At 36.9% G+C, this 27,281-nt stretch overlaps 1 protein-coding gene across 3 annotated transcripts in view; it reads left to right on the forward strand.

Annotated features, from left to right (window-relative positions):
• Positions 1-756: 756 nt before the first annotated feature.
• The window catches only part of TSPAN12 (tetraspanin 12), a 62,287-nt gene continuing 35,762 nt past the window's right edge, over positions 757-27,281 (forward strand). The window contains exons 1-5 of one of the 3 annotated variants that reach the window (XM_039860743.1): positions 757-879; positions 1,127-1,304; positions 2,244-2,379; positions 14,980-15,062; positions 16,173-16,308. In XM_039860743.1, coding sequence (XP_039716677.1) covers positions 2,314-2,379; positions 14,980-15,062; positions 16,173-16,308 — 285 coding nt within the window. In that variant the 5' untranslated portion in view covers positions 757-879; positions 1,127-1,304; positions 2,244-2,313. Of the gene's footprint in view, positions 880-968; positions 1,305-1,511; positions 2,043-2,243; positions 2,380-14,979; positions 15,063-16,172; positions 16,309-27,281 lie in introns of those variants that run through there. The other 2 variants (XM_039860744.1, XM_039860745.1) reach the window with 2 other exon arrangements.

A 27,281-nucleotide genomic window follows, 5' to 3' on the forward strand; every position in this document is an offset into this window, starting at 1 on the left:
TCATTGTCATTCTGGTCATGCAGCAACTGACCGTAGACAGGCAATGACGGACATGGGACTCCAATTTTCTTTTTCTCTTAAAAGAAATTTAAAAAGGACTCCCATTATTAGGTTTTCTCAGAGATGTTGCTTGTATTTCAGGGAATTCAGATTTGTCATGAAGATTTATTTGCCACACAGTATGCACAAAAATAATCATAGAAATGTGGACCACTATGGTGCATACAATATAAACATTTTATATGGAGAATATGATGGAGCGATTTCTAAGTGTGAAACTTATTTCCTAAAGGGAGGTATTTTTGGAAGAATAGTCTCATTACTTTAATACTTCCTGAATTCCTAGTTGAAAAAAAAAAATCAAATTCCCATTACTATGTACACAATTCAAGATAAATCGCCCACTTAAAACAATCCTGTTGGGAAAAAATTTTGCAAACTTTGGATTACTTGTGAAAGTTAAAAATATTCTTTCCTCCTATTCTGGATGTCAGCGGACATGGAACGTTTACTCCGGTGTTTAGGTAAATGCTATTAGTGCTCTATGCGAGTGGGAAAGAACTGTTTTGTTTTGTTTTGTTTTTTAATCAGGGAGGGCAGCAAAGCATTAAGAAGGTTCATAGGGCATCAAGTTAGTGACAAATCACAGGAGGAGGTTCCAGAAAGGTTGTGAAAACTGGTTTCTCATTGCAGGAATTGGATCGGGCCACTCCTTCGCCCCCCTTCTCAAACACAAATATTTTTATATAATAAAAGCCTGTTTCCCTATGGTTATAACCCAGCCTCCCCACCTCCGACACCACCATTTTAAAGGGTTTACGGCTCGCATTTCCCCATAGTCCCCATACTTTATCTATTTCTGGACCTTGTTTTGTAGAGGTAAGGAGTCCCCTTCAGGGGCTCACGTCGGGTGAGGGGACAAGAAACACCCACTAAGCTCCAACCCCGGCAGCCAGCGGCCCGAGCATGCGCTGAGAGTTTGTGCAGCTGGCCCTGGCTGCCGCCCCTGCCTCGTCCGGACTTGGCGAGGACTTGGGAGGGACAGCAGCGCTGGGAGGTGGCTTAGCAGAGACTTTCCAGCAACTGCTGCCCAGGACTCTTTTTTTTTTTTTTTCCTTTTTCCCAGGAGGCAGCGACGGCGGCGGCGGTGGCGGCGGGGGGAGAGGAACAGGAGGAAGCGTCTCCTGCTTGAGCCAGTGCAGCCCTTCGGCTCCGCAGGAGGAACGTCCCTGCGCCCATGAACCGCAGCCGTGCGTCCCTCACTGTCCCCCGGCGGGAGTGGGGCGCGAAGCCTTGCGCCGACGGTGAGTGACCGCGCGTCTGCTGTCTTCCTGCCCGCTGTCCCGCCAGCCCGCCGGCGGCTGCCCTGGGTGCTGTGTGCTAAACTACTTAGAGGCTGCTTTTGCAGCTGCGGCCGCCGGCGCTTCCCCCCGCGCCCTGCCGGGGGCGCGCCGACGCGGTGGTGTGGCGGGTGACCACGCTCGGCTTTGTGCTCCTCCAGCCGCCCGGAGCGCGGGGTCGCGGCAGCGGCCGGGGCCGGGGGAGGGGACGTGAATGACTAACCCGGCGTCTGCACAGCTGCACCGGCCCTAATTCCCCTGCGCTCCTCCCCGCCCCCGGCCCCAGGCTAATCCATCATTCCGGGGCCGAAACATCATTTCTCACGTTTTTCCAAAGAAACCCTAGTCGCCGGGCGGAATCCCAGCTCAGCGCTGCGCCCCCTCCAGTGCCCCGCGTTCACACTCGAGCTGCGGGATGGAATGGGGGGTGTGGTGTTGGGGGGCCCAGAAACTATCCTAATGAGAGGGACGTTCTCACCCTTAGACTCGCCGGCGGCGCCTGTGACGTCTCCAGGGGGTAGTTTGGTTTCTAACCTTTGGGACAGTTCCGAGCAGAGCTGTCCCGAGGAGGGGCGTGGATTGAGGGAGGTTTTAAAGAGCGTCTCATCAGAATGCAGAGGACACCTCCGCGTGCCCCTTGAGAACTGGAGATTACTGTGCGCCTTCATTCATCCCGACTCTATCTTTTTCTCTTCTCAGCAGGTGTTATTTGAAGCTGATTTGGCACTTTGGGGAATTAGGTTACTATTATAACTTTAACAAATGATTTTCGGTGGAGCGGTATCTAGAATGAACTAGGTTTTGGACCAGACTCTGCACTCAGCTGAGGACTGGCAGAGGAGGGCTGGGCTGGGGGTGCGGAGGAGGAGGTGAGAGTCCCCTGTTCTGCCCCGTCCCCTGCAGATCGCTGCTGCTTTGCCCTTGGAGGTAGGATGTGGTGAAAAGATGGGGCTTCTCCCTTCCGGGGCTCACAATGGCCAGAGAAGATTCCGTGAAGTGCCTTCGCTGCCTGCTGTACGCCCTCAATCTGCTGTTTTGGGTAAGTCAAACAGTGCCACTGCACCAACAGGTGGGGACCGCTGGATGGGGTTTCCTACAGCCACCACGTAATGCACCAAAGAGCCTGGCTAAGTACTAATTAATTACATGGGATCACACCCTCTGTTTTTCAGAGAAGTAAAATTTTGACCTTAAAATGCCTTTGATCTAGCTCAAGTTCCATTCGGAAAAAGAAATCCACCCCTGGATACTAGTAGCAGTAAAATTAGACATGAAGTTAATCTAGGGATATAAATAAATGCACGTGCTAGTGCTTGTAGATAAGAAAATTATGGCATACTACTTAGGGAACTGCTTGTTTTCAGGAATTTCAGATAACTGTGCAAGCCATAAATTGTTTCCCTCTGTCATACTAGCTTATAGAGAACCTAGTTGTGGCAAGCAGTCTTGCTGTTTTTGTGAGAATTCATAAGATATCCTGTCAAAAGACTGGATAGATTTTTCTAGAAAAGGTGGTTTTCATGTAACTATTTCTAAGTTGGCAAAGTTTTAAGGAATTTTTTGTATGCTCTTGGAAAATCCCATAACCATTTAAGGAAATAAAATACATTAAATTTAACAAGCTCATGGAAATCTTTATGCCCTATGAGTTAGTGACTTTTTATGCTTTCATCCAGACATACATTTTCATTAAGTGTTATTAATAATCACATTATTATTTCTAAAACTTATGAGGAAATATAAAAATTAAAACTGTTGCTTCAGGAACGAAGCAGATAATGGTTTGTTGGTTTTTTTTTTTTGCCAATTTTGTATTCTATTAGTAACTTATATTCAAACTTTTCTGTTAGAAATTTTAATGTGTAATTTATTTATTTGGCTGACTGCCTGGCATTGACCAGCCTTTTTAAACATGTCCTCTTTAGAGGATGACATTTTGGTTGAACTCCTTATGGATGGCTCCATTTTAAGGTGACAAATTAAGCCTTCAGTGAGTAATCCGAAATATATCTAAACTGGCAACATTTTCTTCTCAACATGAAAATTAAAGTATTGAGTAGTTAAATTCACCACTTGAAAATATAAAATCACTAATTGATCTTATTGTAGTTTTTAATTCTAAAAATGTACATTTTTAAGTGGGTCATTACCTGCTTAGCTATAAGGTATTAAGATTTCTGACTTTGTTTCTTTAAAATGTATAATAATTATCACTTCTATTTGCTAGTTCTTCACTTTCCTACTTTATGTTTATTAATTATAGAATCATCGCATTTTTATAACTAAAAGGGGATTTAAAGATGACCTGGTCGAACGTCCTTACTTTGTGGATAAGAAAACTAAATGTAGCTTAGTGACTTGACAAGGTCAAATAATCAGATAGTGACTCTTTTGTGATCTTAGTGCCTTTACATGGACAATTACTGAGTTTTCAACCTTGGAATTACTAGGACTTGTTTTTGTTCAGCAAAGAATAATGCTTTGGAAATTTTCTTAATCTGCATTGTGTAGGGGAAGGAAGACCCAAGTTATTTAACAAAAACATTGCTCTTCTGAGTAATAAAATTTGCTTAAAAACACCTGCTCTTTAAGCTCCTCCAGGGCCTCTTGTGTCCCCAAAGAATGAAAAATGTTTTTTCTTTGTCATTATCCTGTACTTCAGCTTTCTCTCTTTCTGTGTGTGTTCTGATTATTGAAATTGCTTCTCCCTTTCTTTAGCCCCCTTCTACTCCCTATATCACCTTCCCTCCAACAAAATAATCCGTATGATACTGCCTAGTATCTGTCCTTCTGTGTTTTTTTTTTATTTCATACAGTGATATATTTACATATACCTATCCATTCATGTACATTCGGATGTACATTCATGATTTTTTTTATTAAATTGTTTTTCTCATTTGAGTTATAATTGCATGAGTGGAATTGCTATCAGAGGATATGTAATAATGATAGCAAAATATCTATCATTTATATAGTAGCTCTTCTGTTTGCCAGGAACATTTAGTGCCTCAGTTTCCTAATCTGTAAAATAGGAATGATAGTTTCTAGATTTTTTAGAGTTGTGAGGATTACAGTTAATATATATAAAGTGCTTGAACAGTGGCACTTAGCAAATGCTATCTATGTAGTAGTATTTACTGTTGTTACTACTAGTAATACAATAATGATACTCAATAATTATCTCCACTAAGTAGATTACTAGGAGGTAGATTATTGAGGCACAAGTGTCTTTACAGTAGGAATTATTATTGTTATGATTAATACTGCTACTACCATTACCACTAGTACATGCCTTTACCCAGCAATCCTGTCCTGAGAATCCAGTCCCCAGAAATAAGAGTACCATTACACCCCGTTATATGTACACAAATATTTGTTGCCATTTTATTGGTGTTATGATACTTTTTAATTTTTGCAAATCTGAGAGATTTAAAGTGTTATCTCACTGTTACTTTGTTTTTTACTTCCTCTACTACCAGTGAGCATAAGCCTCATTTTACGTATGCAAATATATATATATTTATATATGTCATTTCATTTCATAATTCATGTTCATTAAATATCTAATATTTACCATTTAGGTTTGCCTTATTGTTCATTGCTTTCATTTTTGTTGTCTATTGCTATGTAAGAAACAAATTTTTCTATGTTGTTTTTAATAGAATTTTTCTCCAGAATTTGATATATTCTTTTATTTTCTGTTCTTTTAAAGCACATACCCTTCTTGTCTTGGTTAAAAATATCTTTTTTCCATACTGATTTTAAGATTATTTTATACAACTAAATGTATTTGTGGAATTGTCAAAATGTATATACTCGCTTTGGGGAAATTGGCATTATTATTTCAATGTTATAACAATGTTTGCAGATCCTTTATTTCCTATGCTGCTGAATCAGAAGCAGTTTTCTGCCTGTGCCAGGGACATGCCTGGCCATCCTTACATGTCCTTACTCCCTCATGTAATTCTCATAACAGCCCTGGAAAACATTTTTTTTTTCTTTTTTCTTTTCTTTTTCTTTTTTTTAGGTAAATAGAAGTTACTCAGAGAAGTTCAGTAACTTGCTAGTAAGAACAGAGATGCAGTCTTTTTTTTTTTTTCTCCAAGTACAGGAGGAGTTGTTCTTCTGGACAAGGTAGAGAATTTATTTACAGCTAAGTAAACATCCTCCATAGGGAGGGATTAGCTGTTCACTGCTCACTCACTCCAAGTCCTCTAGAGCAGCTCTTCTCAAACCCCCATGTACAGACATGTCAGCTGGGCATCTTGTTAAATGCAGATTAAGATTCAGTATGTCTGGGGTTGGGCCTGAAAGTCTGAATTTCTGAAAAGTACCTCTGATGCTGCTGCTGCTGGTGTGAGTGTCAAACTTCAAGGAACAAAGTATTTGTCCTTAGTTTTCGTTCCCAGTTTTCATTCTCATTGGAATTAGAAGCAGAATAAACCAGCGTGGCATATGAATCCCACTTTTTAAACTAGACTTCACGTGCTAAGTATGGAGAGGGCGATTGCTCTTGCCTCTATTTTTTCATGATTGAGTAGTCTGCCCTCATTACCTGCGAGATCAAGAGCTATAGACTTTTACTCTTCACTTGGCATTTTAAATAGACTTTTTCCTGTCTACTATCTTGATACCCTTTCCCCTTCTCTATCCAACAAAGATTTTAGGGAAAAGGAAAATAAGTCTTAATTAGGAAAACACTGGGGGACCTATACAATTTTGTTTCGCTGTTCTGGACGTTGGAAATCAAATGGAGTGATGATGATGATGATGATGATGATGATGATGATGATGATTAAAAAAGTATTTTAAGTGTGAGGTATAGGTATGTCTAAGAGGAAACAATCCACAGCCCATTGCAGATCACGAATACACTGCATCCCTTTCATTGCTATACATCTAGTCCCTTTCATTTGCTATCTGTTGAGTGGCTCTTCCACGTTATAAAGAAGCACAATCCCAGTAGAAGTGTACTGGGGTCGGCAGACAGATACCGAACCTCCTGGATTTGTCATGAGTGTGGTAGGTTTGTAATGCATATGGGCACATGGGATGTGGTGCCCATGAATAAGCTGCCTTTAGAACTCTTTTGAGACTATGATTCACATTCTGGCCACAAAGGAGCAAGGAACGTGGTTATGTTTATTTTAATTTATCACGCTTTTACTGTTTAGATGGCGTATTATCTAAATAAATGAAAGCTTTCCTCCATTTTAATAACAACGTCTGTGGCTTTATGAGTGTTTGCTGTTCTTAGATGGTAGTTTTCTCCTGTTAGAAATATATGGATAACTGTGGTTCTCTTTGGAAATTCCTGAAATTGGTGAACAGTCATCAAATATGTTTATTATTTTCTGAAAGTATAATATCATATTTATAGTTTTAAGCTCTCATTTCTCACCAGCAGATAAGAGTCATTGTTTTTTACTTACAACTACTAAAGATAGTAGCAGTAGAGAGGAACTACCCTGATGAAATATGAAAAGAAACATAAAGAAAGACTAATAAGTGGTCAAGAAATCTCGTTCACGCTTTTGGAATATAGGCGAGGTAGACAAAACAGCAAAGGCTTGGTGTTCTGTTGCTTTTTGGCTGGCCGTCCACAGTAAACCTCATGTGTTTGACCTATGCAGACCCTACGTAGAACACTGGCTTTCCCACAGCATTCGTAGAGTCACATTAAATGCTAGTTTTTAAATTCATGCCCCCAACTTCATACTGTGAAAGACATTTCAGTTTTCTTTAACTCTTCCTAAGGAATAATGGAGAACCCTCCAACAAATGTTTGTGCCTTTTAAAAATGAACTTTAGTGTCAGGGACAAAGCCGATATGCCTTTTTTTTACAGTGTGGCTCAGCTGGGCAAGGATGGGTAGGTAAACCACATGCTTCTTAAGGAACACCTTTTAAAGAGAAGAGCATAGAGGGTTCTTTGGTGCATACCCCACTGCAGACTGGAGCAGTAGCCCCTCACTCATCTGTCCTCACCGAGAACAATCATGAGTGAGGCCTTTGGGGACGTTTACTGCCATTGGACAGCACGGAAACTGCAGTGCAGGAGACATTTTACTCTTCTCTTACCTGCCATCTCTGTAGGGTAATTTGTCATGGAAACAGGACAATTTTGAGAGTGAAGTGAAGGGGATGTTGCTGCTGATAATTATACAATGACAACAGAGGCTTAAAACCTGGTCAGACCAGGACATGTGGACTCCCTATCTACAGGCAGCATGATGATCTATAAAAACTATTAGTCAGAACAGCTCCAGGGTGCCATTGACTTATTCAGCTCTAATTAATAGATTTGATGTTTAAATAATATGCACAAGTAACCCCCAGAACTCATTTCAGCCATCATTTACATTGCTGGTTTTTCCACAGCATCCTCAAATAGTGTTAGCTATTTGTTCTCTTTCTTGCTGCTCATCTCCTGGTAGAAGGGAAACTGGTGAGGCATCAACTGACCAAAGGCAGAGGGGAGTGGGCATGAGGACGTAAAACAGACATGCTGCCGGGAAAGACTGACATTGGGCCACCAGCCTCTGAATAATCAAGAATTGATTGACCTTTACCTTTCAATAAATAACAATTAAATCCTTTTATTTTTAAGGAAAAAAAACAACCAGGAATTTAAAAAGCATCTAGTCCAATTTTTCCATTTTTAAGATGAACAAACAGAGGTTTGGAAAGTCTGAATGGCTTCTCCAACTTCTCCAGAGACAGGACTGTAAGTCCCTGGTTTCTCTTCTGCGTTTGCTCTTTTCTAGCAGATGTGACATAAAAGGAAAAGTTCAGGTAGGTGGTTTCAGATATCTGTCAGCCCTGAACAGAGATTATTGGTGTCCCTGTCACCTTGTATGAGACTATGTGTTATGTGTGGCAGACAGGTGAAGGATTTAGAAATCTGTCTTTTGACTATGACCTTACCATTTGGTGGAAACTGTAGGTATACATTTCATAACAAATTTAGGGAATGTGCATACACATAAAATTCTGATTTAGAAAACAACTTGATTCAATACTTATTTTTACATAATTATATGCAAGCCGAACCAGAATGTATCTCCAACACAGCAGATTTCATATTTATAAATATTTCTTGAGAGCTAGCATTTTCTAAATGTTTTACACAGAAGAATGTGGCAAATATCTGGCTAAGCAGATATTAAATCTATTTCTCTAAAGTGATATTGTATTATCTTCTAAATATTTCCTTGAACTACACATAATATTTTGCAATGTGGTAGAAAATGTAAGAAGTTATAAAACTAGTTACATATGGTAACTACATTATTCCTAATAATTTAATTATCATGAATGACAGTTGAATTAAATTAATATGGAAAATTAGTAGAAAACACCATTATTATTAGTAAGGAGTCCTGAATTACTTGTATAATTAGTGCTTTTAGATTTAATAACATCAAGATTAGTTATTGAGGTGAACTTGTCTCATTTTACTTAGTTTTTTTGCTATAACTTGCACTATATTTGTTGTTACCATTATTATTTTCCCAACCTCAGTATATAAAATCCTTCTCTGAGAATGGAACTGTTTTCAGACATTTAATGTAGCTGGAAATAATGTCATAATAAAAAGCGGTTCATTCTCAGAGTTGTTTGTTTACTATAAGATAAGGCTTTGGGTTGATATTATTTATTTTGACTAATGTTCAGTATACAGCTACCATGCTTGGATAACTACTGTGAAAAAACAGTAGGGCCAAGTAGGACACAAAGTTTGTAGTTTAAAGGACTTTTGAGAACATTTAAACGTGATATATAAATCTCTGATCTTATAAATCAGCAGGCACGTCTCTACTAGAAAATTTCCAGTGATATAGAAAGCTTTGTTCTACTTAAAGTATCTCCTAGTTTTGCTAAAGATCTCTAGTAGCTTATCTTGCAAGTTGGAATCATCTCCCTTTAATTATTTTCTCATTCATTTATTCACTATATATTAGGTCTCATTACTGGTCTTGGTACTCTGCTATGTGATGGGGTTGTAAGCAGTGGTCTGTGTTCTCTACAGCAGAGGTCCCCAACCTTTTTTGGCACCAGAGACCACTGCTCCTATGAGAATCTAATGCCTGAAGTGGAGCTGAAGCTGTGATTATGGTACTGGGGAGTGGCTGCAAACAGATGAAGCGTTGCTCTCGCTAGCCTGCTGCTCACCTCCTGCTGTGTGGCCTGGTTCCTATCAGGCCACGGACCAGGACCAGTCTACACCCCTGGGGTTGGGGGCTCCTGCTCTAAAGAAGGGAGATGGGTGGGTAAAATAGGAAACTAGAGATAACCATTCTATGAAATCCGTACAAGAGCGTTGACTAGGGTAAAAAGGGAGTTTGGAGAACATCTTTACACTCCAGCTGATATCTGAGCTGGTCTTTCAGCATGAGGTTTTTCTACCCATGAAGACAGAAAGGCTAGGGTAGAATAGCATTCCAGGCAGAAGGAACTGCATGGGCAAAGACATAGAGGCTTTAGGAGATCTGCATGGACATAATGGAGAAGTGCAAGTGGGTTTTTTGTCATCCAAGTACAGAATATGTGTGGGAAGAGCTGGCAGGAAACAAGTTGAAGAGATAGGTTAAAGGGTGACTTCAGAGGGCCTGTGTGCCCTGCTAGAGTTTAAACTTTTTTCTGTAGGAGAGAGTTGGGGGAAAGTGGAAGTAGAGTTGGGGAGGAGCCATCAGGGTCAGCTTGTAGAACTTTATAAGCAGAAGAACTTGATCTTTGTCTTATAAAGCTAACTGAAGGGTGAATTTGAGGTGGAATCTGTGAGCCAGAGAGTTCTATTATAAGGTGATTGTAATTGCCTGACAAGAGATTGAAGACCCGAACTACCCAGAAGTGGCAGGAAATGGGAGGAATTCACTAGGCGAGTTGCAGGAACAATCTGTGGGACTTGAAAGTAATTAGATGTAAGACTGAGGAAGAGGGAGAGGATTAGGCTGGCTGCCAAGTTGCCAGTTATGTGATTGAAGCGTTGATTATACCATTTATTGAGATAGGAGGGACGCACAGGTTTCCAGAGGAAAGGAGATGAATTCAGTTTTTGAGATGTTAAAATTGAGAAAGCCACGGAAGTCCAATAGGTAGTTATATCACAGCATATTTGCACTGACCCATTCATTAGACCTTCAGATATGTGAAGATTCCATTTCTGAACTGATTTTGGAGTTGTCATATCTCTTAAGCTGACTAAGAAAGATTAAGAGAAAGCCTTGAGGTCAAAGGGACTTGAGATAAAATAAGTACGTACAAATATATAAATGAATCCTACTCTGATTTTTCATCACATAAATCCTCTGTGAAGTTGGATTTATTATTATAACAGAAAACTGGGGCTTAGGAAAGATGAAATGACACACCCAAAGTCATATAGCTTAAATGGAGCAGAGTTGGAATTCAAATGAAGGCTCTCTGATTCAATGGCTTTTCATTGTCCTTATGGTCAAGACCACATGTCTTAAAATGACCTCTAAGACTCTGTGATCTTGGCCCTGCCTAGCTTTCTATCCTTACCATGTGCCAATTTCCCTTCTTTGAACATATTATGCATGATGCCTTCCACACTGGGACCTTTGCTGTTCTTTCTAACTGAAATGTTCTTTTTAACCTCCTTCTCCCTGATGAACTCAATAATTATCCTTCAGATCTCAGCTGTCTTAGCGAAGTTCCTGTGACCCTATGAAATAAGTCAGTCACCTCAAAAGGAGTTCTTATAGTAACTTGTATTATTCCTTTCCACTACTTATTACAGTTTGTAGTTATGCATTTATATCTGATGAGTTGATTAATGCGTGTCCTCATCACTTAGTAAATTTCATAGAGCAGAGATGATGTCTGTTATTGCCCATCAGTACATGTCCATCACATTGCATAGTACCTGGCAAAGCACAGCTGATCAATCAATGCATGTTTTTTAGATGGAAGAATGACATCAAAACCCATGCTCTTAACCATTCTATCCTACTGGAAATGTTTTGGAATATGCCATTTAAAAGACATACACTTTTCGTTATATATGGAAGAACTGTGTATAAAGACTACCACTGATAATACATTATACAAAATGAAGAATATGTTAAGTCACTGACACCTGAGCTATGATACTGAAAATTGGTTGAACAGTCAGTAAAAAATTTGAGAATGAAGAAACCAAGGTCAGTTACAATTTTGAAGAGTGATAAAAAGGGGAGAATTATTTAAAACTGCAAGATAATTTGACATAATAAAATAAAATAGCACATTAATAGACTTTCCTGTCTCCATGAAACTTACAAGGTATTTAGAGATCCATAAATAATCAAACAGAGGGAGAACACATAGCCTCCAATTTAATTAAGTGGTCCATGTTCCCTGCTAGCCATGTGTGTTTCAACGGGTTCTATTATTTAGGTATGGTAAGGCCAACACATCGAGAGACAACTTCCATTAAAAAAGGTAGTTTATTATACTCACAGATCCCAAGGGAGTAGATGTCTCATTACAGGTGGACCAAGAAGGGAAACACTGGGGTCCATCATAAGGCAGAGAAGTGGGGAAACTGGGCAACTACTTTTATTGTGGCTTTTTTAAGAAGGAACAAGTAAGGCAGGATAAGGGGGTTTTGTATTGTCTAGTTTGAATAATTTTAGCAGCCTCTGGCATATAGAACCTGTCTCTAGTTTTCTGGCATCTGGATTTTTCAGTGATTAGGACAGGTGTAGAGTGACCCAGAGTGAGAGAACTCAGTAAGGAAGGTGGTTGGGTGTGTGGACACCGGACTGGTTGGTTTGTATTTGAAAATGAAAAGCGCATGCTCGGGAGAAGGACTCTTTCCCAGGGTAGGTAGGTGAAAGGCAGGCAGCCAAGGCGAGGTAGCTCAGGCATATTATCAGTTTGTCCAGACCAACATATGTCCAGTATAAGCATGTAGAACAGATGTTAAAGTATTAAGTTTATAGAAGCTAGAAGCATGTTTAATACACTGGGTAATTTTATTAGGTTTACAATCTGTTCTTCATTCCCAGTGGGAATGAGGATAATAATAACTGGCCTAATTCTCTGAATTATGGTCTCAGGGTTCCTAACATATTTTAGGTCAAGGACCCCTGAGCCCCATTCACCAAAGATCATGGTACAAACATTCAGACTGAGCCTAATCACTACAGATTACCCCCGCAACCCGCACCCGCACCCGCACACACACCTTTTTTTTAAAGGAAACCTGCATGCTGTGCAGGTTTGTCTCCTCACTGTCTGTGGAACTTGTCATGCTCATCTCTAAACTTGGAAAGCAGTGAGTGACTGAGCCTAAAGCCCCAAAGACCAAAGACCCGAATTTGAATCCTAGCTCAGTCACTTAGAGTCTGTAAGACCTTGAACAGGTTACTGCTCTCTTCTGTGCTTTTGCTTCATGGTACTTTTTTCAGTCTGTAATTATCTGGTTTATATATTTTTTCCTTATGTCCCACAAGAGGCTCCATACAGGCTGGACTCTTGCTTCTCTTATTTATTTCTGAATCTCCCAATCTGGCACTGACAATACAAGGCAGATAGTAGGTGTTGAGTAAATATTTGCAACTGAATGAAGGACTAGGGAATTCACTAGCTGACTTTCTAAGCAGCTAGCCATACTTCATTGCACAAGAGGTCAGAGATCTACATGTTTTGCTTACCTTGGAGCCTTTATCCAGAAAGCATATTTCACGGCCACTGCTTGAGTCAGTACAGACACATTCCTATCTTGTATATTTATTATTTCATCATTTAAGATAAATCTGTAACATATAATGGTAATTGATATTCCTTAAGGTTACAGAAATTATTAAGAATCAAGTTAAGTAGAATTGCTCTGTATTGTGCTTAAGGAGATAAATATAAGGCACATTTTAGAAAAACTTCCATCAAAGTAGGAAAGACCTTCAGAACTTAGGGTTCGATTTTCAGCTTTTGGAAAGGCTTCCCAGGAAGACTCATTTTGAATGCATTCTAGATAGTTGTTTTTTTAAAAAAACCTTGAATTATGAACAATTTAAAACATATACAAAAGCAGAAAGCACAGTATAATTAATCTCCACTTACCCATTACCCAGTTTTAATAATTATAAACTTCCCACTAATCCCCATGCATCATGATTATTTATCAAACCATTCAGCATGTATCTCTGAAAGATAAGAAATTTTTTAAAAAAAGAATCATTTTTTAAAAAAACCTTAATACTTTTGCCATATCTAAAATAATAAATAATTTCTTAATATTTTTCAATATCCAGTCATGATAAAATATTCCTAGTCATCTCATAAATGTCTCTTTGTGATTGGTTTGTTCGAATCAGGATTCAACCCAGGTCAACATATTGCATTGGATAATCTCTTAAGTCTCTTAATTTATAACGATTTTTCCTTTCTTCCTTTTTTCCACTTGCCAATTTTTTTTAATTGAAGAAATTATATCATTTGTCTCATAAAATTTCTCATGTTCTTGATTTTGCTGATTGTATTCGCACAGTGGTATTTAACAAGTTTAAATCTATTCCCTGTAATTCCTATAAAGTGAAAGTTGGAAGGTTGATTAAATTCAGGTTTGACTTTTTGGTAAAAACATTTCAAAGGTGTATGTCTGATTGCATCGCCTTGGGAGATATCATATCTGGTTGTTCCCTTTTGTGATACTAAGATTGATCAGTGGGGGTCTGGTATTTTAAGTCACCCTGATCTTTCCATTCTAAAAGTTCCCATCAGCCTTTCATGTGACACAGTAGTTCTCAGTCCTGACTACACATTAGAACATCTGTGGATCCTTTACACATTTCTTATGCCCAGGCCCCAAGAATTGGTCCAAAGTGGTTCTGGGTTCAGTAATTTGAGTCCTAGGTGATTCTGATGTACAGACAGGACTGAGAACTACTGACCTGATAATTTTGGCAGCCATGAAGGATCTTTGCCTAGAAATTCATTATTCCAGAAGATGTTGTTAAACAGTGGTACTCTGTTATGCTTCCTTCACATATTAGCAGAAACTCATCTATAAAAATTTTCATTAAGTGTTTGTGTCTTTGGTTTGTATAGGAAAGATAGGGTAAATATTTAATTCATATTAGTTTTCTGAATAATGAGTTGAGTATCCAGCATCCTACAAAGGTGATCAGTGAGTTTTTTTAAGTATTATTATGAATTAAGATATGTTAGCAGACTTGATGCTTGAAACCATTGCATTTGTTATTATTATTATTATTATTTTGATGCTCAAATTGTTTGAACTTTAGCTTGTGACTTTTTTGACAACATCAGTAGTTTTTGATTGCTTCCTTGCTTAAACATGACATGGTTTAAGCTCATCTTGTAGATTTGATAATTCAGTTCTATGTTATCTTCATCTTGTGCTATTCTTGTCTTGAACCTGGCATCAGCAATTTAATAGTATATCTATCCGTATCCTATTTGGTGACATTCTATTTAGTGGCTGTGACATGATTCCAAAATGGAATGGCAGATATTTATAATAACAGTAAATTTCAATGGGTGGAAGTGGTAATTGGGTAAAAACATAATGACTATGTAACAAAAGTCCTTATTTTTTTTTTTTTACTATTAATCTGGCATAGAGTGCAAAAGTCTTTGGTAACCAGTTTATGTTTTTTTCTTGCTAGTTAATGTCCATCAGCGTGTTGGCAGTTTCTGCTTGGATGAGGGACTACCTAAATAATGTTCTCACTTTAACCGCAGAAACAAGGTAGGCTTTACAATTAACAATTGATTTCTTTCATTAGGTTTCCTCAGGCACTAGTTTCTAGGTAACTTTGCCAGCAGCTGTTTAAATGGTAGTGCTCTTCCACAATCATTCAGAAAGTTTTCCCTGCCCATGGCTACCTTTGTTACGGAGCTTGCATTTTCTAGCATTGTCGTTAAGGTGTGCCACCGATCCTAGAGAACATTTATGGGTATGAAAATAACAGTCGCCTGTCCTTCTGTTGGTGATGTCATATTTGCATATAAAGGACAGCAGAGCTACTTGTCTCTATGAAAATCACTGCTAGCTTTCTTACTTTCATATTCCTGAGCAAATGAAAACCAAACCCAGTAATGCCATTTACTTTTAAAATTTCAAAGGTTGACCCGCAAACATCGCAAGAGGCAAATACTTCACTCGGCCTCAATTTTTTCACCTCTGAACAGGGAATGCAATATATACCACTCTGAAATGTCCTAAGAATTAACTGAGATACATTTTTGTAAAGTCCTTAACAGTGAAGCTTAGTAATGGTAATTTTTATTATTATTATTATTACTCTTACTATTCTGGTTGTAGTTAATGATTTTTTTCATAGTTTTCTAGCAAAAATCATCTCTCTCCCTTCCTCTTTCTTTTAATATAGAAATATTAAAATTTTCCTTTATATAGCAGTTTTTCATATCTTTAGGAAGGATCAGTTCTCAGGGAGAAGTAAAATGCTGTACATGGAGCCCGAGATCAGGAAAGAGTGGAGGGAGGAGATTCTTCTCAGCTGGGAAATAACAAAGGGTCCAGTGTGGTTCCCTCAGGCTGACGCTTCCAAGCTAATAGTAGGTCAACAACTTCTTCTAAAGGAGTCCTATCTTATAATATATTTTGAATGAGTTGAAGTAGGAAATGTACCACTTGCATAAAAACTAAACAAAATAAAAATAAAGCAAACAAGCAAATTAGCAATAGCTCAATGATGTTGAAAATAGCAATACATTCATTTGAGGCATGTTGATTTATAGGATTATTAACACAAATAACAATTGTGTCTTGTACTATGTTTTGAGTGTCTTTTAATTATATTGTATTTATAATGTGACATTATTATTCTTCTTTTAGGGTAGAGGAGGCTGTCATCTTGACTTACTTTCCTGTAGTTCATCCGGTCATGATTGCCGTTTGCTGTTTCCTGATCATCGTGGGGATGTTAGGATACTGTGGAACAGTGAAAAGAAATCTGTTGCTTCTTGCATGGGTATGATGTTTCTCTCTTTTCTTTATTATACTTAAAAAAAACCAACCAGTAATGTATTATTTTTCCATCAGAGCACACCATTATGTGCTTAAGGAACTGTGATAGCCATGCTCTAATCTGCGGTAATTGTTCAGCATCCTGTGAGAAGGGAAGTCTTCTTTCCATGAGAGATGATTTCAATACAGGTATTTGCTTTACTCAAATGATGAAGTATGGAAATATGTGCTCTACTTAATTATTTTACTCAGGCTATGTGTTGACATTTTCATTTGAAAGTATGAGTTTTTTTCTGCCGTCATGCTCTCAAACAGGTCCCTTGGTACTAGAACTGAGCAGTCACAATGGAATTCTGTTTCTTTCTCTCTCCTCTTTTTTAAGTCAAATCCACCATATAAACTCGCATAGAAATTCAGGTGGTCAGGTTGCAGGCAGACATTGCAATTTTGGCGCTGCCTTTACAATAGGTTAGTGTATATCAGTGAGTCTCAGTTTATATGATCTTAGTGCTTTTTTTAAAAAAATTCTGAAAGAATTGGACTAGATCACTTCTTAAATTCCCTTCAGCACTCAAATTCTATGATTCCAAAATCTACGATTAAACTTTTAATTAAAAATTAGCAAACTCTCTTTTAACATTAAAAATTTGAGTCAATTAAAAATACAGATTATATATAGATTTTTGAAGCACATTGAGTATATAAAATATTGCATGTTATTGGCACTAGGTAGTGAGGCTGCCAACATGTAATTGCAGACATATCAGAAACCCTCAGACCTAATTCATTGAGTATATTCCTTGTCAGTAGTTCTCAAGTCTAGTTGTGCATTAATTCCTTGTAGGGAGCATAAAAAAATTTTAACTGTATGCCAATATTCCTTGTAGGAACATAAAAAATTTTAACTGTGTGCTGTAGTTCTCAAGCTAGTTGTGCATTATTTCCTTGTAGGGAGCATAAAAAAAAAACTTTAAATGTGAGCAGAAAAAAAGCCCCGATTTGTAGCATTTGCAGATTTCCGTGGGGTAAACACTCCCAGCATGGTGGATTTCGGGCTACCAAGGTGGTATCACTGAATGCAGAGTTGGGAAGAGATGAGCACAAATTGGCTCTCAGGAGAGCTTCTGCACACCAGTGCTTGACTGGCTCCCGTTCCGAGCCAATTAAAACAATGTTAGTGTGAAGCTGAATTAAACCTTTGAATTTCCCAGGAACAACCTGTGTTAATACATTTCTTGGCTTCTTGGAGGATAATTCTTCAGATCCATGACTGGAAAACAGAAAAAGCTGCAGAAAATAAACCATAGAGAAGGAGAATCTGTTCATTGCCTTACCTACTCCATTTTGGTGTACAGTGAGAGGTGAATGATGGAAGGGTTTTGAATTGTATTAAGATATTTGGGCAATAATTTAAACATAAATGAAAGGACGTGGACCTTGTATGAAACTTAGAGTTTAAAGGATGAATAATTTATTTTAAACTAAAAAAAAACCTCAGTCATTTTTAAAAACCACAGTCTTACAATAATGTTTCATTTACGCAACCAATTTAAGTATGACTGCTATTCTTCCCCCTCCCTCAAGCTTATATGATTCTGGATAGTCCCTGGACTAAGAGATGGGGTTGAGTTGGGACAGCATGTATCATGGAACCCAAAGGCTTTTAGCAACACATTTTGAAAACAATTTATGGATTTTATTAGACTGTTTGAATGCTGGTAAAGCAAGTCAACAAAGAGCAAAATAATTTGGTCTTTGCTTGAGGCAGAATGAGTTATAAAGACTTATGCATGAGAGGCTAGTTTGTGAGGCTAGAAAGAGCATTATGATGTAAAACTGACATGGAAGACTGAGGTCCTAACGGCCACTAATTTGTTCATTCATTCATTCTTCAAATGCTTCTTGTGAATATGGGCACTACTAATTTTTGCCAAGAGACTAGTGTGTATGACAGACAATTCTACTACTCTAATATCTCTAATACGGTTTACCCTGGATGCTCTGAGGCAAAGAGAAGGAGCTCTAAGCTCAGCTCCAAAGGGTTGGCACATCCTTTAGGATGATGACCAGCATAGATTGATTCAGCTTTATCTTCACCCTCCTTTGCTTGTTAGATGCTCTACTTTTCACGAAGCGGCTTTTGGTGCATTGCTGTTCAGTATGTCTGTCTTGGTTACTCCTTCCCATTGACTGTCTGTGGCAGTTCATTCCCATTCTCATGGGGCTGCCTCTCTTCTCATGGCATGTTTCTAGACCTTACTCTGTCTAGGTTCAATGCAATTTTTCTAGACCTTACTCTGTCTAGGCTCAATGCAGTTTTTCCCTTCCTTAAGAATGATCTGTGTTCTCAACTCCCATTTACCTGCCAGTCAACTAATCACATCTAATTTTCTTTTCAGGCAGTTTCTTCTCTAGCTTCCTTTCCTCTTCTAAACAGTTGCCTAGTCCTGTAAGTTCTAATTCTACAGTCTTAGGAACCTGTCCCCTCTTTTCTACCCTTATTAGACATGCCCAAGGTTCAGGCTCTCCTGAGTTCTTTTATATATAAGTCCAACGCATTTCCCTTATTGTAAATTCCTCTTTTTATAACCATACTACAAACAGCTTGATAATGTGAACCATTCACCTTGCTTATTGCTTTAATAAGTGTTTATTAAATTGAATAATAGACAGGAAATCAGAACAGTGTGAGGAGCAGTAGCCAGCACATCTGATGGAGGATGGTGCCTGGAAGGCAGTGAAGAGAATGAGATTTTAAAGGAAGAGCCTGGATGTTATATAGGTTTAGACTAAGGAGAATGGCTTGTTAAAGGGAGGAAAACTAATGCAAATATGACATGATTTAATATCCTTGGCAAATATTTGAATGATAGCCCTTATGTTTTCTTCCTTTATGCCTTTTAGTTTTTTATCCTAAGTAAAAAAAAAAAAAAAAAAAAAAAAAATTAATGAAGTTTCTTACTTTTATTTTGGATGTAAACATTTAAACAAGCAGAATGCATTCAATCCACCTTTTCTATTTCCCTGTTTTCAAAGTCTTCTTTCTTGCTTAAGACCTGTGAACTAGATCAGCAGGAGGAAGCCTTTTTTTTTTTTTAAGACAACCAGTATCTCTGAGAGCCCTCATATCTCTTGAGTGATTACTGAAAAACAACTAGCAACTTAGCTATGGTGCTGCTCAAGCAGATGTCAAAATGCCATTATTCATTAGAATGATCAAGAAAAAGTGAGAGAGCTCCAAAATAGATCTTTATAACCAACCTGCCCTTCCACCCCACTCACACCTCCCAAAGAACAACTCTGCAGGCTAAGAGACCACCCACAGGAAAACATTTCTGGTGAAACTCGGTCATAAATTTGACCCACCTATTATAGATGCAAGTTGTTAAAATACCCTAATTTAAGGTTCTCAAATAACATACAGGACATCCAATTAAATTTAGATTTCAGGTAAACAATGAATAATATTTTAGTATAAATAAGTTCCATATAATATTGAGATACACGTGTACTAAAACATTATTCATTGTTTATCTGAAACTCAAAATTAAATGGACATCCTGTATTTTTCTTTGCTGAATCTGGTGACCCTACTCTGACTAGATTTCTTCTTCTTTTTTTTTTTTTTAATCCTTAGGTTCTTTTTCTTTTCTTTCTTTTCTTTTCTTTTCTTTTCTTTTCTTTTTCTTTTCTTTTCTTTTCTTTCTTTTTTCTCTTCTCTTCTCTTCTCTTCTCTTCTCTTCTCTTCTCTTCTCGTTCCGTTCCGTTCCGTTTCATTTCTTTTCTTTTTCTTTTCTTTTCCTTATCCTAAGGTTCTTTATTTAATTTAATTTATTTTAATTTATTTATTTAAATTAGTTTCAAGTATACAGTACATTGGTTAGACATCTATATAGTTCATAAAACGATCCTCTCAATTGTACCCTTCCTCCCCTGGTCCTGACTAGATTTGTTTTTAATAAATGTGAAATTGTCATAGGACAGAAACTTTTTATATATTTACTAGAGGAGATTAGGAATAATTAAATTCTAATTATATTGGGAAAACAAGCCAAAAATGACTAGGAAAATAAACTTGATTGTGCCGTAATTTTCAAAGTAATTTAAGTAGCAGAAATTTCTCTTTAAAAGAGAAATTGAAGCTAAATGGAAATTGGTTTTAAGCCTTAGATGGGTACTTCTCAAGGCTTTTAGCCATAGACTAAATGAAATTCATTTGTTATTGCAGTTCTACCTTGCTATTAATGTAGGCATTAGGAAAGCTGTGCCAGCTCAGGGGGAATGTAAACAGATTTAACAGACATGTTTACAATATTGATAACAGCTGAATGTCACCATCAGGAGATCATCATTTGTCAGAATGTGATACTACTATATGCTCAACTGCCAGAAAACCACTAGTCAAGAGCTGGTCAGAAATTAAGTTGGATGTGTGTCACATGTTTTAGAGCAGTACTTTGTGTTAAAAAGGGAAGGTTTTCTTTTTTTTTTCAATTTTATTATTCCAGAGAATTTTTATATGGCCATTGATTGTGTGGATACATTTTTAAAGCTTTCTTAACATATACAGTAATTGAACCAGATTTGAAATGATTCTCCAAATGGAAATCAAATCAATTTTTAATGGTCATGGAGAAATTAACCATTCTCAGTTTTTTGTGTTTCAAATCACAGCATGAAATAGGAATATCTTTAAAAAGTAATTAATTTTCTATAGACTCTGTTTAAGGCCTTCTCTTAAGTAGTTATAAATTTTATAGTTATATAGCTAGTCATAAGTCATTAAGCTAAAATTAAATTATTAAATTTAATATCTTTATTATTTTTGGTTTGTTTTGGTTGATAGCTTTGAAATTTTATTTCTAAATCAAGGTCTATCATATCATTGACTACATATTCAACATCTGCCCAGTATTTACCCGTTTTCTGAGAAAATACTTATAGCAATCATATGTGGTCAGACTTATTTTACAGATGAGTGAAGGTAGGACGCTCAGAGTTACACAGTTGCTGGTTTCTGTCAGTAACATTCAAATTTAGTCTGCTCAAAGCCCATGCATGTGTCATTCCACTACACTACCATTATAATACGTTTAATTAATTACTGGCATTATTTCTATAAGACCTAAATAAGCTTCATTTATAATTCCAAGGCATTCAGTAATCATTTAACTTTAAAAAATATAATCTTTAATGTCATTTTTCTGAAAGGCCCACAGAGGCCTGCCATAGTTCTCTCTCATCCTGTCAAAGGAGGAAACCATTTCTCCTTTCCTCTCTCCCCTCCTCCTGCCCATTCCCTTTTTCTTTCCTTTTTCCCTCCTGAAGCATATCGAGCACCCAGTCTGTGACGGCACTTGACGTACAAAGATGAAAGGGGAGAATACAAGGAAAATAACAAAGGAAAACACGATATTAAAGTTATAAATAGATTATTGTGAGAACACAGAATAAGGCGCAATTGGAGACTTCCGGCAGGTTGCAGGAGAATCTCTACTTGACCTGGATATTGAAAATGTGTAAGAGCTTTCTGGGGAGAAGGGAAAGGAAGGGGCTGTATAGCAACATGAGAGTGTGTGCAAAGACATGGAGGAGCAAAGGAACACGGAAAATTTTGGCATAACTTAGAAATTCAGTGTAGCTGTGACATCAGTGCACAGTGAGAAGCACCTGAAGTAGGTTCAGTTGTGAAGGTCTTTGTAGGGGAGTCTGAAGTTCTCTCTTGGGCTATAGAGAACCAATAGGTTTTCCAGCATGAGATGAGATGATAACATTTAGGGCTGGAGACACGGAGAAGCCCTGTTAGTGGTTACACTATAGCTTTTGGAAGCCATGGTTGGAGTCTGGACTAAGACTTTGGGGAATGGTGAACAGTGACTGAATTCAGTAGACCTTGCTGAGATAGAATTATGAATAAAGAATTGCACATGATAATAATGTTTGTATTACTTGACATCGAGAAATAAAGCATTATTCAACATTTATGCATTTTTTTCACATAATTGAAATATATCCCTTCAATGTATGCATTTTATTTTGCATGTTAACTAGAATTCTTTGAAAGCCGTAGTTATTAAACTTAGCTGTTAAACTCAAAAAAATCTCAAGCAGAGGAAACTGAAGATGATTTAGGCATTTTTGGATCTAGAGGCTCAGTTTGCAGCATCTAGTTTTTGTATGCTTAAAAACCTAAGACAGACCTCCGTGACCACTTCTGTTTCATAAGTGATATTGGTATGACTGCTTCTAATTATGCCTCAGAAAACCTTGTGAGCAAATGTCTTTAACAGTAAATTTTGTGTCAGAGACAATTGTGTGAAATTCATGGCCTTATTTATTGGGTCTTTGTGACAGGATTTTGAGTGCTCATTGGATTTTTTACTTACTTCAGAGTTTGAAGCATGAATGGTTCAAGTATTTGAATTTCTGACCTTGAATAATTCAGGTGTACTCTGTCATAGTAAACATTTAGAGCTTTCTTATACACTGTTTCTTAATATGTACATTCCAGATAACTTTTGTTACATATAAACCGTATAAATCTATATTCATTGAATTGGTGAATGTCCTTAGAGTAAGCAGAGTTCAAAGCCAGGTATTTCTCTGGCAGCAGCACACGCTATTGAAAGGCTTGTTCCAGCTGTGAATGCTGGTCGCCAGTTCAGCAAATGCTACCTTGAGGCTAATTTAGCAATTGTGCAGTGTTTTTGCTTTCTCATCTGCTTTGACATTGCTGGTCTATTGACTTCCTTTGGCAAACATAAAACATGGACATTCATTTAAAATCATATCACTGTCTAGATGACTCAGGAAACAGTATGCCTAAATGCACAGAGTTAAAATAAGAGGGCATATAACACATGTAAAAGAGAGAATTAAGTCATTTAAGCCAGGTGAGAAAAGTAGCTTTCAGATAATGTTTAAGGAAATTGTTTAATATTTACTTTATGTACAGTATCTAATAGAGCTGATAATTAACAATAGCTTATGAATTAAAGTTAGGCTTTTTTCATGAAATTTCATAAATTTAAATAACTTACATTTTCAGAATTGTCATTCGTACATCTTTCCCCTTTTTCAGGTAACAGGCCCTGGTTATGTGCTGAGATTAAGGTGGACCTTTGTGACCCAGATGACAGAAACTCTAATTTAAATTTTAAAAAAAGTATATACACTGTAGTTGTATCACTTAGTATTCCTGTTACAAAATACATTTGAATTATCTTAAAGTAAGTGTTTATCTCAGAATTTTCTTTAGATTACCATTATTTTACTTTTCAAACTTTAAAATTCGAAAACTGCAGATTTCCTCAAAATGATTACAACTAGGAAGACATTTTAGAAACATTGCCTTTAAGAATATAGAGATTTTATTAGGTGATACTTGCCAATGTAAGAATTATTTCTAATTAAGTAAAAATATGAATTTTTTTGGTGTTTCTTCTATGAAACAAGCATTTAAAATATTTTAAAATTTCAAGTTCTGTGCAGGGTTTGCATAGCTAGTTGAAGAGAGGGACTAATAACTTTTAAATGGACAACGTGAAGTTTGCCTTTTATAATTAAAATATTTTAATTTGAAAAGTTCTTTCTTTGTGTTATTAAAGTTACTTTTAAAAGAACTCTGTGGTGTATATACATTAAAAGAACTCAAGTATGCAGGGCTGAGAGTTGGCTGTGTGACCTAGGGCCAAATCATGGGCAGTCTTAATATTGTGCTTATGTGTTCTGCAGTTTGAAGTTTTATGACCTGAAGAGTGATGTGAACTGATCTATCTTTTGCTACCCAACCCTAGTGACAGTGTTCGTTTTTGCTTTCTTCTGGGCCTTTTGCTCGTTTATCTGGGAGAAAATAGTTACCTGGTCTTGATACTCTAAGCTAACATGGCTTCATATTTAGAGAACCTTTTTGAAATGATACACAAGAGAATGGAAGACATACTTTTATTCTAACGATGTGCCTTTACTGATGACAAAATAAAGGTACTCAGGTGGGAAAGTCTAATGATTTAGAATTTTTTTCCATATGTTAATCTGGGTGTATAGAGTTCAGATGTCATAGCAAAATATAGTTAGGTACTGGGTGCCAGCCTAAGATGCCCTTAGGAAAACAAGTCGGCGTCAAGGACTCTTGTGAAAAAATGGGAGCAGTAATTCTTTGGAATGCTACAGCAAGTTTTCAGTCTCGGGGGAAAAAGTTCCATGAACAATTCATTAGTATAAGGAGAGTATTGCTTTAACTCGTTTGAGAACAAACTTTTCCATCACATTAGAAACATTTACCTACAGATAATTTATATGTGCCCTTCAGATCACTGATCTGTTTATGAAAGCAGGTCTTTAAGGGCCTCTACTTTTCAACATCGTTATAGCTCAAGTATTTATAACAAAAGTATTTTTCTTTAAAACCATTCTGTAATTCATTCTATTTAATTCAAAGTGTTTTTGTCTATCAGTTAGCCTGATTACTGATGTTTGGGCAACTTTGGTGAGAATTTAATGCATTTATCATTATTCACACATGGCTTTTTCCCATGAACATTAAGCGTGACTGTGACTCATGCTGTGTTTTATACTTTCTTCTAATAAGGAAGAAAATATATTTTTGGTTCAGGAAGAAAGTGATTTTGCTTGAATTGATTTATCTAGGAAAGAAAGAAACAAATCTCTCTCCACTTGTAATAAACATTTGTATGCATGGATTTTTAAAATTTAAGGGAAACATTTTTACTCTTTAATATTCTTTAATGCTCTTTTAACAGATAGGTTTGTGGTTATTCTGGAGAATATACAAAAATAAGTTCAAATTATATCTTGTCTGAAAATAAAGGCACAGCAATTAAATGAATGTGATTTAGAAAAAGTTTCACAGATATAGAACTATAGATAGCTTCAAAAGTTATTGGCAGATATTAAACCATGAGTTCTCTTTCTACCTAATAAAACATCATCTTTTACAATTGCCAATTTCCAAACCTGTTGTTTTATAAAAGGTGTCATAAAGGTGCCTGAGATAATGAGCTCAGGCCCTCTTGTGTTTGGGAGGGATTCGGCCACATTTGGCTGGGTCAGATTGAGAGGCATGATCTGCATCAGAATTGAGTCTGGTGTTATTTGGTTGCGTTTCTTAGGATATTTCAAAAGCTCCTTACTTTTGGCTCTTTCCTGTCCTGGTTCTGGTGATGGGGCTCCCTGTCTTGCATTCTGAGGAATGGCCCAATAATATGTAGAGACAACCTCTTCAAAGACCAATAACACCCTGTAAATCTTTAGAGATGGGGCTGAGCATGCAGACCTAGTGTACAAAGCAGTAGAAACTATATATGTATGGGGACCTGTCTGGACTGTCCACCTACTTTATTGCCTCAGTCTTAATGCTTTACCGCTCATGATATAGATCATTGACCTTGGGAACTCAGAGCCCTTGACTTAAGTCCTTCAGAGATCCTGGTATAACACATTTTTCTGTTGAAAAGTTTGAACAACACATGAAGCAAACACATACTAATTTGAACTTCACCAACACCTTTGATGAAGATATTAGCTCAGCAATTACCAGTGTAAATAAAATTGAAAAAGGGCATAAATTAAGATACATTATAGAAATCTTCTGTATTTATTCAAATATAAGCATGTACACAGGACCACAGCATGCCAAGACTTTCCTACTTTAGCTTGAATATTTGCATGGGCTCTGGAGTTACAAGACTTTGTTTCTTTGAAAGCTGGTTTATTGTTCTAGCTTTTTCTAAATTAGATGAATCTCATTTTATTTATGATTCTTAAAAGGAAGTATATTTAGTGTTGACTTTTCTTTGAAAAATTTGTAGCCGGACATAGGACGTGGTGAATAATTGGCCTTCGGACAGTAACAAGACTGTGTCTGCTACGACATCATTTTAAAATGAGGTTAAAACAGAGGCTTTGTGTGGCTGTGTATTTTAAATAGCAAGCACTTTGGGACTGTTAATAGTCTAGTCTCAGTGGATTCTTAACAGAATGTCGGCTGTTCCATTATCTTGTACAAATATTTGGCACTGGAATTCTCTTATTTACTAACTATAAGTAATATAATATTTTTAAACCTCCAATCACTAGGAAAGGAAAAATAAACAACTGACATAGACATACTTAGCCCTGAAAGTTTGCAGAGTTTAGTATTTGACAGGAGAGAGGCTGGAGTTTATCATTTATCATTTAGTGAATGCAGGCCTTTAATCAAACTTTTTGTTTATTATAAGTGTTGGTTATGTAGCATGTAGACAGGAATCAAAAGGCCCTGTGCTTTTAAAATATTAAAATGTCCAGTGAAGTATGTTATATTTTGAAATAGTTTTTATTTGGGGGAAGTGAATCTCAGGTTGTATTAATTTTCCAAGATAAGCAAATATGACTTTTGTGGTTTCAAAATATGTTGAATGTTATTTATGAAAAAAACAATCTGAGTTTTTAGTTATAAATTAAGAGTAGCAGGTTAAAACAACTTCTTTCGTGTTTATAATTTTTATTTTTCTCTCAGTGAAATATATTCTTACTGAGGAAGTATCCTTAGTTAATTGCTTGCTTACACAAAGAAACTTATGTAAAAGTATTCAAAGAAGACATTACAATTTTGTTTTAATATAAACATTCTTTTCCAGTTGGAATTTATATAGAAAAGCAGTTTGGAAAATAAGTGCTTTGTCTATTTGTGGTAGGTTGGATACAGAATTTTTTGTTTCCCTTAGATAGTATATGTCTCACAGTACTTTATAAAGCTGGATAGAATGAGGATAAGTTTTATATTAATAGAATGTATTTTCTATAGGAAAGGTCTTAGTAATCAAAACTGTCTTTTTCTATATTTCTCAACTATTTACTAAGTTTAATATTCTCAGTAAATATAAGCACTCAGTAAATTAATTGGCCTTGTAAGGGCAGATTGCTTTATTTGTTTTCATTAGATTGACACAAATTAGAAATGAAAATATCAAAAGA

Source organism: Pteropus medius, unplaced genomic scaffold (assembly GCF_902729225.1).
Source record: "Pteropus medius unplaced genomic scaffold, Ma_sr-lr_union100, whole genome shotgun sequence".
NCBI classification, from domain to species: Eukaryota; Metazoa; Chordata; class Mammalia; order Chiroptera; family Pteropodidae; genus Pteropus; species Pteropus medius.